Source organism: Haliotis rufescens, unplaced genomic scaffold (assembly GCF_023055435.1).
Source record: "Haliotis rufescens isolate VD_foot unplaced genomic scaffold, xgHalRufe1.0.p SCAF_3, whole genome shotgun sequence".
Classification (NCBI taxonomy): domain Eukaryota; kingdom Metazoa; phylum Mollusca; class Gastropoda; order Lepetellida; family Haliotidae; genus Haliotis; species Haliotis rufescens.
This window is the reverse complement of record NW_025964001.1, coordinates 15,868,095-15,886,936: the sequence shown is the minus strand read 5'-3', so window position 1 is coordinate 15,886,936 and position 18,842 is coordinate 15,868,095. Positions and strand designations below refer to the sequence as shown.

General features: G+C 37.7%; 1 protein-coding gene across 1 annotated transcript in view; it reads right to left on the bottom strand.

Moving 5' to 3' along the window:
* LOC124134885 overlaps window positions 1–18,627 on the bottom strand; it is a 29,114-nt gene extending 10,487 nt beyond the window's left edge. Inside the window, exons 1-4 of the mRNA XM_048403808.1 lie at window positions 18,502–18,627; window positions 3,964–4,106; window positions 1,537–1,684; window positions 712–926 (exon numbers count right to left, since the gene is read on the bottom strand). Coding sequence (XP_048259765.1) covers window positions 712–926; window positions 1,537–1,684; window positions 3,964–4,020 — 420 coding nt within the window. The 5' untranslated portion in view covers window positions 4,021–4,106; window positions 18,502–18,627. The remainder of the gene's footprint in view (window positions 1–711; window positions 927–1,536; window positions 1,685–3,963; window positions 4,107–18,501) is intronic.
* Between the last annotated feature and the right edge of the window lie 215 nt (window positions 18,628–18,842).

Genomic DNA, 18,842 nt, shown 5'->3' with positions numbered 1-18,842 from the left:
TACAACATTTTCCACCTTAGATTGCTCTCTCCAGTAGTTGACCAGCAACATCCAACAATGTCAGGTACAATGACATGTTACTGACCATACATAACCATGCCTGACCACTCAAACCATTTTAATTGCCTCTTTCCACAAGCTAAGGTTAGCTGGGACGTTTGACATGGGTGCCCTTGGAATCAAAATTTCTGCGGGATTCCCTTCTATAACAGAAAACCTGAAGACTGCTTTCATCATTTTGTTTGAGAATTCGTCATTTTTAGGGCATACTTGTACTTGCAGAATACAGCTCAATAAATGAACAATTAGAAGTCATGAACAACTATTAAACCAAGACAAAAATCAAGTCTTTGAATGGCATTTAGAAGTGATACACATAAGGAAGAGAATTTATGGTGACGAAGGAGTAAGCATATACTCCTAAACATTGTGTTCCTCATAATAAAGAAGTTGACATCCATAAATTCTCTTCCTTAAGAAAAAAATCACTAATCTAACTAATCAGCCATGAACTCACTAAAGATAGCCAATCCATACAAAAGAGCAACAGAGTGTTCATCAAGAAGACCCAAGGTGTGTTTGACTCACTACAATGAACAGCAATTAAATATTAATTTTCATTACTGGACAACAGTCTCTTATCGAGCCTTTAACAGTTCTCCATCAGCAATCATGCATGCCACTACCGGCAACCAATGAAGCTTCACTCACTGGTTTAATATCCCTGTGGAGGAAGCCCACTTCATGGATGGACTCAATGGCCTTTAGAATCTGCGCCCCTAGTCTCAGTGTGGTGCTCAGAGAAAAACAACCACGTGGCTGACTGCGTCTCAGCTCGGCCAGGTTCTTGCCTTGTAGGGACATCACCACGTAGTTGTACCTCTCATTTCGACCACAGCCGATGAAGCGACAGACATGATCACGACCTGACAAGACAATAATGGGGTCAGTCAGGAGGACATTAATGTTATGGAGAAAAGTTCATGCACAGTTCAATCTTTGAGGTTAATCAACTGAGTTTGATTGTCCCTTCTCACATCATGACAATACGCTTGTTGACGTCAACACCCTTTCAAACAATCTGCTGCCATAAGTGAGTTGGGACTAATGTCACCTTGATCAATATTTCAGTTAAAACACAGCTTAAATAACAGGACATAGACAATTATCACTTTGGTAAAATCATCACACACAGGTAGGATGACAGACCATGGATCATAATCAGTGCGAATGTGGGATTTGAACCAGGATCAGCGTATCCTTTCATGGCTAAGGGATGCAACTCTGCACAGCAAATATTGGAGCCTTAGACCACAGGGTATTAGAATATCATAAGCAATTACATGAAACACATGGCAGCAGCGTTAGAAATTGGCACTCGTCCTGTAGTCCTTGCCAAACTGCCCAATAGTTAAGGTATCAAAAGGAATAGTCGAAATTCGTCATTTTTAAGGGTTTTGCTCTATGTTATGATTATAAGGACTAGTGGACTAAAACTGTTAGTTTCTACTTCTGTGGCAGCTTGTGGATTTGTACCTTGCAGCTTCTTGAGCACAGCCACCTCCATCTTGAGCACCTGCTTGGGCTGCTTGGCTGACTCCAGCTTCAGAGCCACTGCTTCTTTCGTTACCATGTCTGACGCCTCGTAAATCTCCCCAAACCCGCCGCCACCAATCTTCTTTGTCTAAAGTGTAGATAAGATAATACATGCAACAGACTTCAACATGGAAGATGTCAAAATAAACTAGCCTTTAATATTAAAAAATATAACCTGAGTGGATATGAATTCATCACTATAACCATGGTAACAGAAAATAATCTTTTAAGGATACAAGCCTAAGACATGATCAATTTCAACAAGATAAACAATGCATATTTTTACCTTTAGACAAGATATTCCCAACTCATTTTCTTTATCCATAAACCTGATAAGGTGATGTGTGATACACCACATTCCACATGTATGTGCCCCTCCCTAGTCTAGGCATATGGCATACCAGTCAATTGATCTTGGCATCCAACATGTCCAAATTAAGAACTCTTGAGTTCTATCAGTATACACAGCTGGTTTCAAGTATATTATACTGGGATTCAAGCTCATCAGCTTATGGCTAAATATTTTATTGATTTGTGACTCTTTGCAAAAAAGAAAGGAATTTCAATGTTGAAATATTGGCATCAGTGTACCACATAAACATTGCATGGCATTCAGCGTACTGCACCGCTGCATCCAGAATACCACTTAGAGAGATGGGTATCAAGCATACCAAGTGGGGGTTGGCACCCTCATGTATATGATGTAGCGAATGCTTGTCACAGCCAATCTTAAAAGCTTTTAACACACTTATCAAATCCAAGTCAACAAAAATATTGCTTTTTGTTAAATGAAATGCCTGATAGGTTAGATATTAATGCTGTTTGTTGTGTTTGTGATGGTGTATAATCATGAATATATGAGAAGTTGACCAAATAAAGATCTGAAATTAATTAAAATTCTTGCATTAGTACCAGGACTTATCATCAATCATCAGTACATCACAAAACACAACAACTTACATTGCTCACCCCAAAAATGGGTGTGTCCAGTTTCCACACCCTACTAACCTGGAGCCCCACCCCTTAAATATTCTCTCTTTTATCTTGAGTTGCAACATAGATTTTATCTCCATCCAGTTATTGAGTGAGTGAGTTTGGTTTTAACGCCCTTTTTAGCAATATTTCAGCAAGATCACAGCGGGGGGACACCGGAAATGGTCTTCACACATTGTACCCATGTGGGGAATCGAACCAGGGTCTTCAGCATGGCAAGCAAACACTTTAACCACTAGGCTACTCTACCACCCCTCATCTTAGTATTGTCCACATTTTATGCCACTTGCATAAAGATTTTGTGGTTCACTACAGATATACCTGTCATATAAAGAAAAAGAAATAGCGCAACGGCACTGTAGCTCACCTGACTATGTAGTCAACATATTTCTTTATCATGTTTATGTCAACCACAAATCACAGAAGAAAAAAACAATGCTGGCATAGCAGTATTGGAAATCAAACTTGAACATCTTAAACAAATCCCGGTGTCATCTCTGGTGGGAACAAGTATGATAAGATTCAGCTTCATTGGTCCAGATATATCTCAGATGATGTTTACAGCACCAAGAAATGCATTCTGAGAGAATATAGAAGCACTTTCAAGCTCAAATTCAAATGAAGATCAAAATAATAAGATATCACAAAAAACAGAACATATTTGTTGAGCCCAAATACTAATGACACATATACCATCTTTTACATTTTTCAAACAAAATGACTGACCACTTGCCACAAGCTTTCAATATTGAATATGGTCGAACAGCAAAGGTCAAATCAAGGTCAAATTTAAATACCCCTAAGAACGGAATATATATGTTGATCCCCACTATTCACTACATATATATACCCAATCTCTTAGAATTTACACTTAAAACAAAGTGTGATGGCCATGCATAGGTTATATAAATTTGGCTGGGGTGTCATCACTGGTGGTAACAAGTATGTGAAGTCTCAGCTTCGTGGGTTCAATGTTTTCTAAGGAGAATATGTTTACCGAAAAAGCCTGATACATGTCGGAAGCTGGATGCCGGACGCCAGACAAACAGGACATGACATAAGCTCACTTGCTGTTCAGTCAGGTGAGCTAAAAAGTAAACCCCCGACCTCCCTTCCCTGTTTTGTTGTTAGGTTGAAATAGGGAACACATATATTTTGGGTTGCCTTGTCTCTTAATGTAATGAATGTTGATCACTGGAGAACAAACAAGCAACAACTGCCAGTATGTAAATTAATAAATACGACTTTGACGCCATGTACCAAACAAGTCAAGTCACGAGGAGCAAGATAACAAATGAAAAAGTCCTGATCACTCATGGGTACAGACTTTATTGATTTCTAGTCCCTGTTTAAACGACCGTAATGATTACTTACGACTTTCCATCGGTCCTTGACGACCTGGTTAGGCTGTAGCAAGTCTTCAGTGGTCATGCTGTGGACAGTCCTCTGCCTCCCCACGCTGGGCTATCCACCGCACTGATGCCACTTAACCCATTGTGTTCCACCATCTCAGTGTGCTGCAACATGACATACAGATACTAGTGATGGAGAATGGCCTGAATTTCGTATCGCAATTTATTGCAATAACGATTCATAATGGTGATACGTTCCACAACATATTGCATGTGTTCTTTCATCATGTCCATCTGAAACTGGTTATGAACCTGAACATAAAAACTTGCCCTCACATTTTGGACAACTTCCTATTTTGTTGGACGTTGGATGTGTAACAGACAATATTTCAGCTTTTTCTATTACAGGAAACAGTTCTTAATTTCATAATTTCAATTGACCTTGTCAATTGTTGTCACATATGTAAACTTTTCCAACAAGAAGAAGACATGCATGATTTTGAAAACGTAATATACCGGTATTTTCCAAATGTATTGAGATAAGTATTCATTATTGATTAGTACTTTATATCTTGGGTTACCAGTAATACCGCGGACCTACAACCATGATAACCGATAAATTCAGAGATTTAGAGAAGAGCCTGTGAGTAAGTGGGCTGGGTCGAACGGAATAGATCTTTGAGCACAGGTATGGTGTTGACAGATCTAGAAACGTAATCAAGGCAAACTTTGATTCGAACCAACACTCATAGTTTCCTAAAGCACCTAAGGGATGTAACTCTGCACAGAGAACATGGAGAATGGTGCTGCCTTTGCTGACTGGGCCACTATGAGCTTAGGCAAGGGACTTTGAACATTATTTCATCAAAAACTGGTAACGTGTATTTGCGAGCAGGTTATTCTTTATACAGGGATGTGGAAAATCAGTGCCTGACATGCCCGATTTTGATAACATATTCATAACAAGTACTATATATAGCTTTGAACAAGTGTAAACATCGCGACTATGACCAATCCCACTGACGGCAGTGTATTGTCTACCGGTACTTCCTTGTTCTCATTTACATTTAGGACACACTCTCTGATTGGTTGAACAGAGAACAAGGAAGCCAATTTGTGCAACATACTGTAAGAAGTCATGTCTGTTCTTCATTTGATTACAGTCAAACAATGGATGAATTCATTATTTGTGGTGGGAAAAGCCACACTGATCACCGATCAGTTACTGCTATTTCTTTCATGTTATTTCTGACATATTCCAAAGTTGACTGTACCAATAACTTTAATTTTTGTGAAACTACGGGCAAAGGAGCTTATTTCTGTCCGTGGAATAAGACTCATGTGATTTCTGCTATAACACTACGATAGGGAATATAGTGGAACAGTGGAAATAGAACTTTTCCATCAATTTACTGTACCAGTTATCGCCATCGTCTTAACAGCACATGCCACGTCATAACGTGCACCGCTTCAGTTATACAAATTTTTAAGTATCTGAAGAGACTGTTTGGTTCATCATTTTAGGATAAATATTTCTTTCTTCTAACATGTGTCTAATGAAAACGGGCAAAAGTAAAATGAGATGCAACCACATGCGCACTATAACGGGGAGTTGACGATAATTGGTCCTCGGCGATAACTGGTCGCTAGCCAGTACAGATACGAAAACTGATTCATCAATGTTCCTACCAGAAATATGAATAATATGAACAAGTGGACATTGTCTCTGGACAAGAGAATTGTTACTGTTCAGTTGTTCAGAGACAAGTTCACACATCTGATATTGCCACACCCCTGAGGGGGCACGGGTGGCCCAGCCATCTAAGGCGCTGCGATTCGCTGTGCAGAGTTGCGTCTCTTGGGCACGCCAGAAACCATACCCGTGCTCGTGGGTTTCACCGAAGTGGTAAACAAGTGTGCGAGCTCAGCCTAAGTTACCGCTTATAGATGAAAACCAAGCCTCGCTTTCACACAGGTTATAAATAGATTCAATGCTAAAGACCCCATAGTGACGTCACAGCCCCTGTCACAGGAAGTGAAAAATCCTTGGCTCTACACCTACCTCATATAAACCTTTAATTACAAATCCTATATGTACATGTAATGTTTTCATATATTTCCCATTTCCACATATGTCAATTTATCAAAATAATACCTAAATATAACCCATCCATGCACTGTAGAGGCTGTGAGAACATGTTTATTGAAGTCACGTGACCTCAAAATATTCTCTCACAGGGTAGAAGTCATTCACAAAAATATGGGTTCCATCTATCTTAAAGGGAGGAGTGGCCAATTCCTATGTTTCCTGCAATCACTGATCACTAAGGTTACTAATTCCAACTTAAAATAGGAGGAGCTACAAATGTAAACATGTTTTTAATTGGATAAAAGACAGTCCCCAGTTTCCCCCTCGAAGTGACCAAGAAGTCCCACACAGAGCGGCCAGAAACATAAATAAATCTGGCACGTTACTGATAGCATCACATTCTTGTGACAGATATGTTACTTTAGGGCAGTTTAACACCGTTTGTTTAAATTTGAGTTGACTGATATGTCATTGAGGGACTAATTTGTGTGTCAGGGGTCGAAACTGATGGTTTACAGGTTGTGGTGTTTGACATTTGGTTCTTTCTGTCTTAAGTTGTCTGGACATAGTTTGTCAGTGTTATCACACTGAACAGACATTTGCACTTAAATAAATCAGAACTTAAATCTTAAATATGTATTGGTTTGTTAGTTTTAATTAGGGAAAGTAACCCTTCGCAGCATCGGAAGTAGTCAAGATTTTAGTCACGTGACCTCTATCAGTAAAATGATTGGCTCAAACCTATCAGCTGCTGTAGCAGTATACCATGGTATACTACTTTTACTGTTGTGGTGGACGATTACTTTTGGATTATACCTTGGCTATTGCAGTTTTATGCTCAGTCATAGCTAAATCATGTGTTTCAACTGTTATTTTCTTTGAACTCACTTGGAATACCAGTCTCTTACTAACTATTTATCATGATGCAACTTCCAAGTGACACCACTGGAGATTTGTCAAGAAAGGTATGAACATATTGGAATTCTGGCACTTCTAAAACTAATGAATTTTCAAGTGGAAATAAGACTTGTGTATGCATTAATATTATATAGAAGTTTAAGCGCTTGTAGAATTTTTGCATCTTGTGAATGTATGTGCATTTATGCCATCCAACAAGTCAACAAGAAAAAATAATGGTATTCCTCCTGAGAAAAATGTAAGGCATCGTATCATAATGGTAGCCCATGTCGTCCTTGTCAGGTATGCATAAAGTTGGGACAATTTTAAAAAAGATGATCCTCATCATGAAATGAATAAACCTTATTGTCCAGGTGAAAAGCATTAATATCAAGTGAATATATTTTGTAACATGGAAAGCTAATAAAAGTACAAAGAGTTGTTTCAGTAAAAACCTCTGTTTAAAAACTCCAGTTGACAGAGACTATAGAGTGAATATGTCATCTGCTAGCAAATTGTATTTACTGTTTGTAGGTCGCACTTGAGAACAAGGCTTGGTTTTTACGGGAAAAGATATCAATTACAAAATTGAGGCTAAGCTCGCACACTGAAACGTCTGAAACCTGCATCACTTCGGGCTTTCCTCCCACATTAAGCTGACAAGCCGCGATATAACTGGAATACTGTTAAAAGCAGCGCTAAACACAACTCACTCACTCACTCCACATCCCTGCTCAATCAAAGGGGACATATTCAAGACTGTTTTAGTTTGCTGTGTTTGGTTTGAGAAACACTAACCACGGTAAACAGAAAAATCATCCACATACATATATTTTAAAAACAACAACATTCTAACCAGTTTAAACTCCCATTTCACAAGGGGTTTATGTACAGCAATAGATTTATAATAATCTTAATCTTAAGTCTGGGGTATTCAGGTATGGTTTAGTAATACATGTACCATCAGCATTCTGGAGGTTGGTACACAAGGCTGGTTGGTTTGTTGTTTTAACGCCGCACTCAGCAATATTCCAGCTATATGTAAATAATCGAGTCTGGACCAGACAATCCAGTGATTGACATCATGAGCATCGATCCATGCAATTGGGATCGATGACATGCATCAACCAAGTCAACGAGCCTGACCACCCGATCCCTTTAGTCGCCTCTTACGACAAGCATAATTGCCTTTCACGGCAAGCATGGGTTGCTGAAGACCAATTTTACCCGGATCTTCATGGGGATGGTATACAAGTAATGACATGGATATCAGCTTGTTTATTCAAACTTTCATTCAAGAGTAAACAAGACAAACATGCTGTTGTCCATAGCTTGTTATTTATGGACATAAAAAGGCATACAAAAACAACAAATCTACCTAAATAATTACATTAAAAAACTGAAACCGGACATAATTTCAGCTGCTTGTAACCATGGTAACATGGACATGATCTTGATGTTGTAAATCCCTTGATTCCATAATCAAGGAAGTAAACAATTTGAAACCACGACCTCCATATCTCTAGAATTTGAAACATATCATTTACTGTTCACAATTGTCAAGCAGGTCTGCCGTCAACGTGGGTGAATTTTGCATCACATCACAATATGCCCATGCCCTCCAACACTTGCAGCAACTAATCAAGCTGTAAGAGGCTTCTTCCTTCCAACAAATCAATATGTCATGACCACAATCTTACCAGGATGTCTGTAAGCATGGTAAGCGTGGTTAGCTCTGCCTATCACAATCATTCCAATACCCTCACGCTGTTTCACAAAGCACCTTATAATCAAGCAATGATCAAGCTCTGGCATCACACACATTATTTGCCTTCCATGGAAGCACCAGACACATGGAGAGGCTTTACCATTCGAATAATTGGAACATGTGAGAAACATTAATTACTGACACAGTCTGCAACCATAGCCACAAGTCTGAAGCCAGAGTCTAGTAAAGCTTCTTCCTTTCTGGTTTGAACAGCTAATATTTCTCCATACATCAACACTAAAATCTACAGAAATGATTTGAAAAGACTAATTCAGACTTGGCATGCCTGTAGGCATAAACAAGCCTTGTAGCCTGATAAAAGCTTTTGGCACAGACTACAGACATCTGCAACTACAGCCATGTAAAGCATTAATTAAATATACAATACTAATCATATTTGCTTTTCCCACAAGGGAAATTTTCAGTTAAAACATATAACAAGCATTTTCTTCGAAAAAATTATCCATTATCATGATTATCAGCATTCAAAATGAAGCATGACGTCAAGGGGTCGTTATCACATTATGTTAAAAATTAAAGATTTAAAGCTCAATAGATTTAAATACTATCAACTCAGCAACAGAAATTGGCACTAGTCCTGACCTCCTTGCCAAGCTGCCCGATAGGTTATTATAATGACTAATAGAAATGTGCCTTTTTTATAGGTTTTGCTACATGTCATTACAATGACTAGTGGACTAAAACTGTTAGCTTCTATCGCTGCTGAACTAGCAGCTAACTTCAAGGACCAAACAAACAAACCAAAAATTTTAAACACAGGTGTCTCTTGGATAGCAAGTCTTCAGTGGTCATGCGCAATGCCATTAAAAAATAACAACACTGGTAATAGTGAGTGAGTATGGTTTTACGCCGCTTTTAGCAATATTCCAGCAATATCACAGCGGGGGGACACCAGAAATGGGCTTCACACATTGTACCCATGTCGGGAATCGAACCCAGGTCTTCGGTGTGGCGAGCTAATGCTTTAACCACTAGGCTACCCGACCGCCCAACACCGGTAATAACAAGACAACACTGGAAGCACATGATCAGCACGTGAAACAAGAGAGGAACAGACAAACTGGACACAAAAATAAGTTGCCCAACACTGATACACTTCCTGATACACACTGACCTTTAAATGGAACAATTGTCATTATTTCAACTGCACAAATATACACCAAAAGGAAATTGTAACCAATGGTTACGGACTGTTACAATGGTTAGTTTCAGTTGCCAGTGCCTCTTATCATGCCTGTTATGAGACATCGGTGAAGAAAGACCTCTTTGTGAATAGAAGTCTAACATTTCAGCTATTTTCGGTGCGTAAATGTCAAATAAATATCGCCCCAATCGCACAAGTTGTCTGAGACTGGCTTAAAGCTTGGAAAGTTTAGCGATACTTAGATGTTGCTGTTGATGAAGCCATAGAGGATATTTGTTCAAATAAACATTTCCCAACCCTGAAGTCTTCTAAGGATGAAACAAGACTTAAGTAGAGCTACAGAGCACAGCCGTACTGCAAATTTAGATGTGAAATGATCACCTAACAGAGAACTTGAGCATGTTTGTATAGTTGTAATACTTTACATCAAGGTGGGGTAGACACCTTGAGAATCAAACTAGTCCACAATTCATTTCAGAGTTGTCACACTAATGGATAATTATGTTTTGAACATTATGTATTAAGAAGAGGGCACTACTTGATCTTACATGTCTCAGTGTCAAGCAGGGATTTACCTTAGTCTCTCTTAGGAACTCTCGGTAATACATTGTGGGGCCTCAAGAATTAAAATGAGGGTTCCAATGTGACCACTGTACCAACAGAAATTACTATACAAAACATGTGATGCCTAATGCTTACCATTGCTTACTACAGCATGTACAGATGGGATTTCCTTGTTTGAATGAAAACTTTGTGATTGAATGAAAGAAACAGTACATGGATTGTTGGAACATTGATCATATTTCTGAAAGATAAATCTTACCTACATTCTTCAATTTAATTTTTAGGTACAATCCTTCCCACTTCCCTACTTTTTTGCATCCAATTGGACTTGCAAAAGGTATTCATTGCATCCATATTGGTTTACTAGTTTCTATTAGCAACACCCTTGCATGCTATGCTCCTCATAAGAGGTAACTGAAAATGAACAGGTCGGAATTGTGACAAGGTTGTGTCATCATACCATTGCAGCATACTTGTTACTCATGCTATCAACCACTGGTTTATTTGATCTTGACTCAATTATTTACAGGAAACTGTGACATAACTATACTGACTGCAGAGTAAAACCTTTATAATATAATAATATTAACTCTGGTATACCAATCATGCCAAAAGGGGTGTGGAGAAATTGGGTTTAATGTTGCATTCAAAACCATTGCACTTATATACCACCATGCTGTGATGTGTCTTCAGATAGTTCAGATTTATACTGCTTTAATAGTGCTAGCCTACTGAGATACTATGCCGCAGTTTAACATGAATACCCCACTCAAACACAGTGGACAGACTCTGAGCCCACCAGTCCTTGTTTTATGGTGACAAGTACCATCTTTGAATGTCTTTTGGTATGACGCAGCCAAGGGGATCAAACCGCTAACCTTCCTTAAACTACATCAGAGTCTTCAAGCCAACAGAATCAAGTGTGTACCTGAACAATCGTTCATTAATACAGTAAACAAACATGCTTATAACAAGCTGACAGATATAACAAACTGTTTATTTTATCCCAGCCATTTACTGTAATTATCCTTATAACAAACTATGGTTATATTATAACGAACTAAAATTAGTGGTCCCTTTGAGTTCGTTATAAACATAGTTTACTGTATAATAAACACTTCTTATGTCCCGTATCATGTAGTGTCATGGGTTTTTGCATGAATAACTTTTTTCAAACACACAGTATGTCCATACAGGTAGTTAATATAACTGAAAAGTGGCTACAAGAATCAATGAAGTCTGTTTAACTTGGAACTTGTTGAACCAAGGAATTCTATCAGCAGTAAATCAGGTCTATTCAGGAACAGTTTCATTGCCAATTTCCTTCTATATTCAATAGTCATCAGTAAAAGAGCCTGTCATCATGACAGGACATGTCCTTTCATAATAAATTAATCCTCCATTCACTACTAACAAAGAACCTAATTGACAGTGTTAACACGGTCTTCCAAGTGCCTCAATCATGCTCCACACGGTCCACTGACCAAGTCTTGTGACAGCGATACATCAATGGATGAAGTATTACATCCAACAGTATCTTAATAAGGCATATGGATAAATATAACTTGTGTCATCACATGCAACTACACTGCAAGGATCCCAATCACAATGCTAGATGACGCCACTGTTGACAATTAAATGTTGAACATTTTTATGGCAAATGTATGTTTAAATTACCAGTGGAATATCCACACTTTTACTCAGGCTTATAGATCATTACTATGATTAGCCTGAAGCTAGTTGGATACAGTGCCAATCCCAGTGGTACCATTCCCAGTGAAATCCAACAGATAAACAAATTAACAACATGAACAAAACATGGATATGTAGTAATGTCCTTTAACATGTTTAAACAATATCATTGTACAAAATAAGGGGGTCCTTGGTTCTTTAGGGGTTGTTCATATAGTATTTGAATCAAGGGACACCCTAAATTCCTATTGTAACATTCAGGTTATAATAAGGACCCATTGACTTATATGCTTCGTATAGGTCTTACACCAAAGAGAAATGTGCGAGTCGTACGTACAAATGTCTAGAACTGACACAGAAAAACAAGATATTGCATCAGGAAAGACACACAGTAATATTCTTGACAAAATATATTTATCATGTATTTATATTTATGTATGAATTTGAATTTCAAACAAAGAACAAACGCTGAATACTTTATTCACCCATGGGCATTTCGAGTGGGAGTATAGCTCTCCAGCATTGGCAGCAATCTATGCTAGTCGCAAGAGGCGACTAAATGGACCGGGTTGTCAGAGGAATAAGACTTGGTGACTTCTGATCTCAATTCAAATGACTTAGGAAACCAAAATAAACTCGAGGAAACTCAACAGCCATGATTGTTCAAGCAAACGGTTACCTTGCTTGTTCCTGGTTCCTAAAACAAAGATAAATGTTAAAGCCATGAAATATTCATCCACAGATGCTAGAGTGACACCACATATGAATGTCTGTGACTGTGACACCATTTGAAGAGCGATTACACAGAAATTACCACACTAAGATAAGGGTTTCTCTCCAAGGATATTTTTGCAGAAAGTTTACCTTATGTTAATACAGAATGATGTGAAGTAATCAATATTTTGTTGGCCCAGACAATCAGTCGTGTCTACAAAATATTAAGAGTTTGCTATTTTGACATAACAGTAACTAGATTAGAATAATTTGATCAGTGTTGGAGATTACCATCTCTGAAAGAAAGTGTGTCACTAGTCATGCTGGTCACTGTCATACAAGTGGCAGTGTCTGCCACATACTTAACATGTTGAAGGATGAAGGTCAAGGTGACCATGGGACAATGCTGAATAAGCAAAAATAGTCATAATTTGTCACAGGTAGTTTTTACTCAGGGCTTATCTGAATGTATGTTGCTACAGTCTGTGCCTAACAATTTGAGTCTACCAGGCTGAACTTGCCTCTCAGCATGATTTTCATCAGATTTTTGTGTTATTATGTGGACAATTATTACCTGAGCTTACTCGACCCAAAATGTTGCTAATACTAGACTTGGGCCTTCAGACTAGTTGCCAATGTCGCAGACAGTTGCCATAGACATGACAGACTTTGCATGAATCTATCAGAAATTTGACATAATTATCATGATTATAATTAATCAACCTTATGAAACTTCTGATTTTGATTCCTAATTTTGACACCTTCTATTATTGTAATGTTTAACATGTTTAACTTGTAATTACTTAAGGAAGAGAATTGATGATGATGATGATGATGATGATGATGATGATGATGATGATGGTGGTGGTGATGATGATCCATAAATTATTTTCCTTATGTGCATCACTTCTAAATGCCTTTACAAAGACTTTACATGGTATAGTGGTTATGATGTAAACATGGCATACTGCCCCAGGACTCCCTCGGGCATCAACTCACAATTAATGGTTAAACAAGTACCACAACACGATGTAAAACAGTGCATAATGAGATGTGCGGCAGCTAACAGATCAATATCAAAAGCATCAAATTGGAAATGATCAAACGATATCATCCTGGGTGCCATTTCAGTGAGAACTACAGCATGTACAGTGGAATATAAAATAACATGTGTAACTATTATGGAACGTTTTGTTAAAAAATGATTAAATTTAGCCATCACAATGCGAAAACATAAAATATTATGTTGATTTGAAATCAGGAAAGTCAACTGGTAGTCAATATTTAATTACATTTGAGCTTGTCATTAATATTAACTTGTGTGTGATCTGAGATCGCCTGAGATCTTGCGATACAATATGAATCAAGATATGGACTGACGATACGACCGGTATCACAATACACCACAACAAATGATAGGAGGGTAACAACATATTCGCCCATTCATCAATGATGTATTGCAATTGTTTACCCTAAGATTGCACTACTTCAATAGGAGTGCGTGAGTGAGTGAGTTTGATTTTACGTCGCTTTTAGCAATATTCCAGCAATATCACGGCGGGGGGACACCAGAAATGGGCTTTACACATTGTACCCATGTCGGGAATCGAACCCGGGTCTTCGGCGTGACGAGCGAACGCTTTAACCACCAGGCTACCCGACCGCCCGTATTTCGATAGTAATTTAAAACAATAATGGTATTGTCAATAGTATGCATAACGATCGATAGTCTCAATAGTCTCAATTAATTATAAATAAAACATATATTATGCGCAAGAAAATTCAGTTTTTTTGGTCAAATTTTAAACGTGCTGTGTCCCGATTAACAAGGATTACAACAGCTTCTGATGAGAGTTACTCCCTTTGGTTTGAGCCTCGATAAGGAGGAAAATGGACGACTTTGGACATTGCCGGCAATACTTTATTTAATTTATTACATTGATTAATATAATTATCAAGCCTTAGAGTTGGTTTAATACTATGGCAATGGTTTGGCATACTATTGCAATACAATCGCAAAGGGAAAATAGCCCCAACAGTCACCCCTAACAAACAGTAAGAATTAATGTGTGTCGTGTTCCCTCTGTAAAACATAACTGCTTCACCCAATCCGCATACCATATTCGACGTAATAAGTGCCCCGCTCTAATAAGCGCCCACAGCGATATTGGCTAGTGAACAATCTCAATCAGCACCCCTTCCGATTGATCAATGTACACAAGACTTATTTATTCGTGTATAATACGCACTCGTTTGTTATATCACCCTTAATTATGGGCAATTAAATTCTTGAAAAATATATCTGTCGTATGTAAACATTTCAGGCTGTTAGCATAAACCACGAAATTTACGATCTTTAAATCAAAATAATATTCTAATAAGTGCCCCCTATTTCTAATTTTGAGAGTGCCCTGAGCGCTTATTACATTGAATACGGTACATGTTTTCAAACCCATATTAACCTTAACATGCTTAATTGACACCAAAGCCCATCACTGATTTACTATCAATAAATAACTGATCAACTAAAAACTAATGAACATCAAAATGAAAGTTTACTGTTCAAACCTAAAAAGTCTTTTTCATGTTCAACTGGCAAACACTCTGAATAATCACTGAACAGCAAAACTTAATTAAGTTTGAACATTTTCGTTCTGCATTTAAAATCTGTCATTATTCACATGTTTTATACCAATATAACTTGTAATGTAATGTATCGTACCTATCGCAACGCAGGGGCTGTAACGTGGGCCTCGCATACACCAACACTACAGTGACAAATAAACTAAATTGATTGCAATTACATTAACTGTAAACAATCTCACCCTGCGTTCACCATGCTCACTGTCTGTCACTGATTCTGTTTAATAGTCATCTCAATCTGAGTTCGCTACACATTCAGATGACTAGTTAAATCAGTTGCGCACTGGGCCTGATTACTAGTGGTGTAAAAAAAATCAAATTTCGAGGGCTATAATCTAATAAAAACATGCTAGGATTGCAAAGTAGTCTGGACAGAGTCTATCTTTTAAACAGTGAGTTTAACAATGGCTTACTGCTGTTGAAGCACAACAACTGCTTTGTGTGAATGAATCCAGATCAGTAACAGTGTACTTGCCCAAGGACAAGTGAACATTATTTCGATTTCCACACTCCTGGAATTGGAAGACAGTTATGCAACGACAATGAACATGACTGCAGGCAATTTGTAAAACAGACAAATGTTACTCAACTCCTTGTAGCAGGCTAATGTGATAGCCACTATGATTATACAAAACAGATACAAGATCGCTGCTTGTAGCAGGTTTACACAAAACTGTAAATGAAGATCTCTAGTAGAAGCATGTTTAGACAGCAAACAATACACAAAATTCACAACTATCCACATGATTATGTACAGGAAAGGAAATGTATTTTCCTTCAAGTGTGCCACAGGGTACTCATTAATGTGTGCATCTATGATCTTGGTAATATGTCATTTCTTCATTAGCTAGATAATAACAAAAAGGTTTGTACCCTTCTTTTTCACTGAGGATGATAATGTACCCTTTTCAGTTTACTTGTCTCAGACTAGCAAACTTATGTTACTATCGAGCCCTTCTAAAGAAGTGTCAAGTGGCACAGTCCTCCCACCTACACCTGCAAGGATGCTACACTGATCACTGCCACTGCTGATTGATGAACACATGCATGGTGTCTGGTCCACTTCATAATTAGCAATCATTGTGACCACCTGTTCATGCTAAAATAATTGCTCCATAGATATAAAGGTATGGGTAATTCAAAGGGAAATATTCCATTAGTACAGTACATCACCAATAATATATATTGACCAAGTATATGCTTGTTGTAAACTAAGAGGGGTTTTAGGATGAGGTTTTGATTGGTTCCAGGAGACGTATGCCTCATGATATATTGTTGACATATCATACACTGAATTAAAATAAATACATCCATCCATCATAAATCTGACTTATCAACTTGATATTTCAAAAACATGATCATGGCATAAGCTACAACATACACCAAAAGTGTGAAGTGAGAATCTACCTTCTTGAGCATAGTATCTCTTGAAAATAATCGTTTGGAATATATATTTTTGCGAAGTCTCAGCTTTTAACCTTCACAAATGTTGCTGTAGCCATGGCTGGGTTACTGAACAGCCATCAAATAATTATTATACCAAAACTAATCCATTTCAAACATTGTACAGCATTTAAATAGTAATACACCACCATTGTAATGACAGCATGCTCTGAAAAAGAACCAAGTCGGTACGTTTTTATGACACAAAGGTTGTACATGTAGTACTAGTTAGATCACTGATGATTTTTAGATTCACTAACCCCAAGGGCTGAATACCAAATGCGCCAAACCCTGTGTACCCGTAACTTGGTGACAGTAAGGTCTTTAGATTGGTTCTAGGTCTTTGACTGATTGTCATCCAGAATGTCCATAACAAATTTGTCAATGCTGGTTATGGTATAATAGAATGTCCTATCAATAAAATCATGAAAATGTCCTCTAGGTAAGTGGGTCAGTTGGACTTTACACCATTTTTAGCAATAATCCAGCTATATCAAGGCAAGCGACATCAGAAATACAAATTAAGCCATGGCCTTAGCTGGGACGAACAAACTCCTTAACCACTAGGCTACCCACCACCCCAGTGTGTAGCATACTGTATCCACCATCTGATCAACTATCTATCGGTGATTAGCTTCATTTGACTGCAAAATGTGGTTACCACTAGAACAAGACCTCCTTACAATGTTTGACCCTCTCAGGCCGACATGTCACTTGCAATATGTTCAATGACCAAGCCAAAATGGCATTGACAATCAGTCAACTTGTACCAAAATCAACTGAGATAAAACCAAATAAGCTGATTCATACAAAAACTTGGTGTGCCAATTCAGAAATCACTACCAACAAAAAACATTTATTAACAAACACAAAATACAAAACATAAGTTCAACCTTCATGGGCATGAGAAATAGTTAGAAAGACAAGTTTGGGCACAATGCACATTTTATGAGCTGGTTTGTGATGATTTTATACTTATAGCTACCCTACCTACTTATCTGAGAGAAATATAAATGACCAGAATAACCATAGAAATATGACATGTTCATGAATGATGAAAAATGTGTCATTTATGTAAAGAACTAGACTGACAATAGTTACAATAGAATAGTAAAAGCTAGAGACAGAGAATTAGACCTCACCTCTCGATGATCATGTGTATCCACAATGACAAAAAACCTACAGGAAATCTAAACATAAGTATCTTACCACAACAGCAATGCACAGAATGGGTTACTAATCTGTTAATCATTACGTGAATCACCCCCTCATCAATAGACATTCATGATTGTTTTATTGATGCAACAGTTGTCTAATTGTCATCGCAACCTTCTGAGAGTCTGCTCGCTAAATATTTCCTAATACTGAAGTATACTTATGGGAGTCACTTCAAGGAGTTACCGTCGATACACCTGTTTGGGGTGACCGTCTCGGGTGTGTTTTTAACTGTCTGCTGATCGAATATCAAGCATTTGCCAAGACAATCAAATGTCAAATCCATTATAAATCATTCACAATGTATGTCTGATCAGATGAATTTTCATGTAGTATGCTTGAGAAAGGTCACACAGTAGATTCAACTTACCCAAACAAATATCAGGAGAGTAAATTGGCTTAGTATCCATAATTAACACAGTTTAGATTATAAATTCACGTCATTTTGCTAAGGTATGTGTCGCATCGCCATAGTACACTTCCGGTCCTGAGATCGAGGCTATAAATTAAGAAGGTTAAGGTCATCAGCATGTCATTAAACGAATATATTGTGTAATTAAATACTATTTTACATATAATTAATCTGGTGTATGCCATATACAGTAAACAAAATGATACATGTCAACCGAATTTAATAATCATTAAAAACACGACATGGTCGAAAGGGTTTTTAGAAATACTATTTTCCTAACGGAATATAACATGATCATT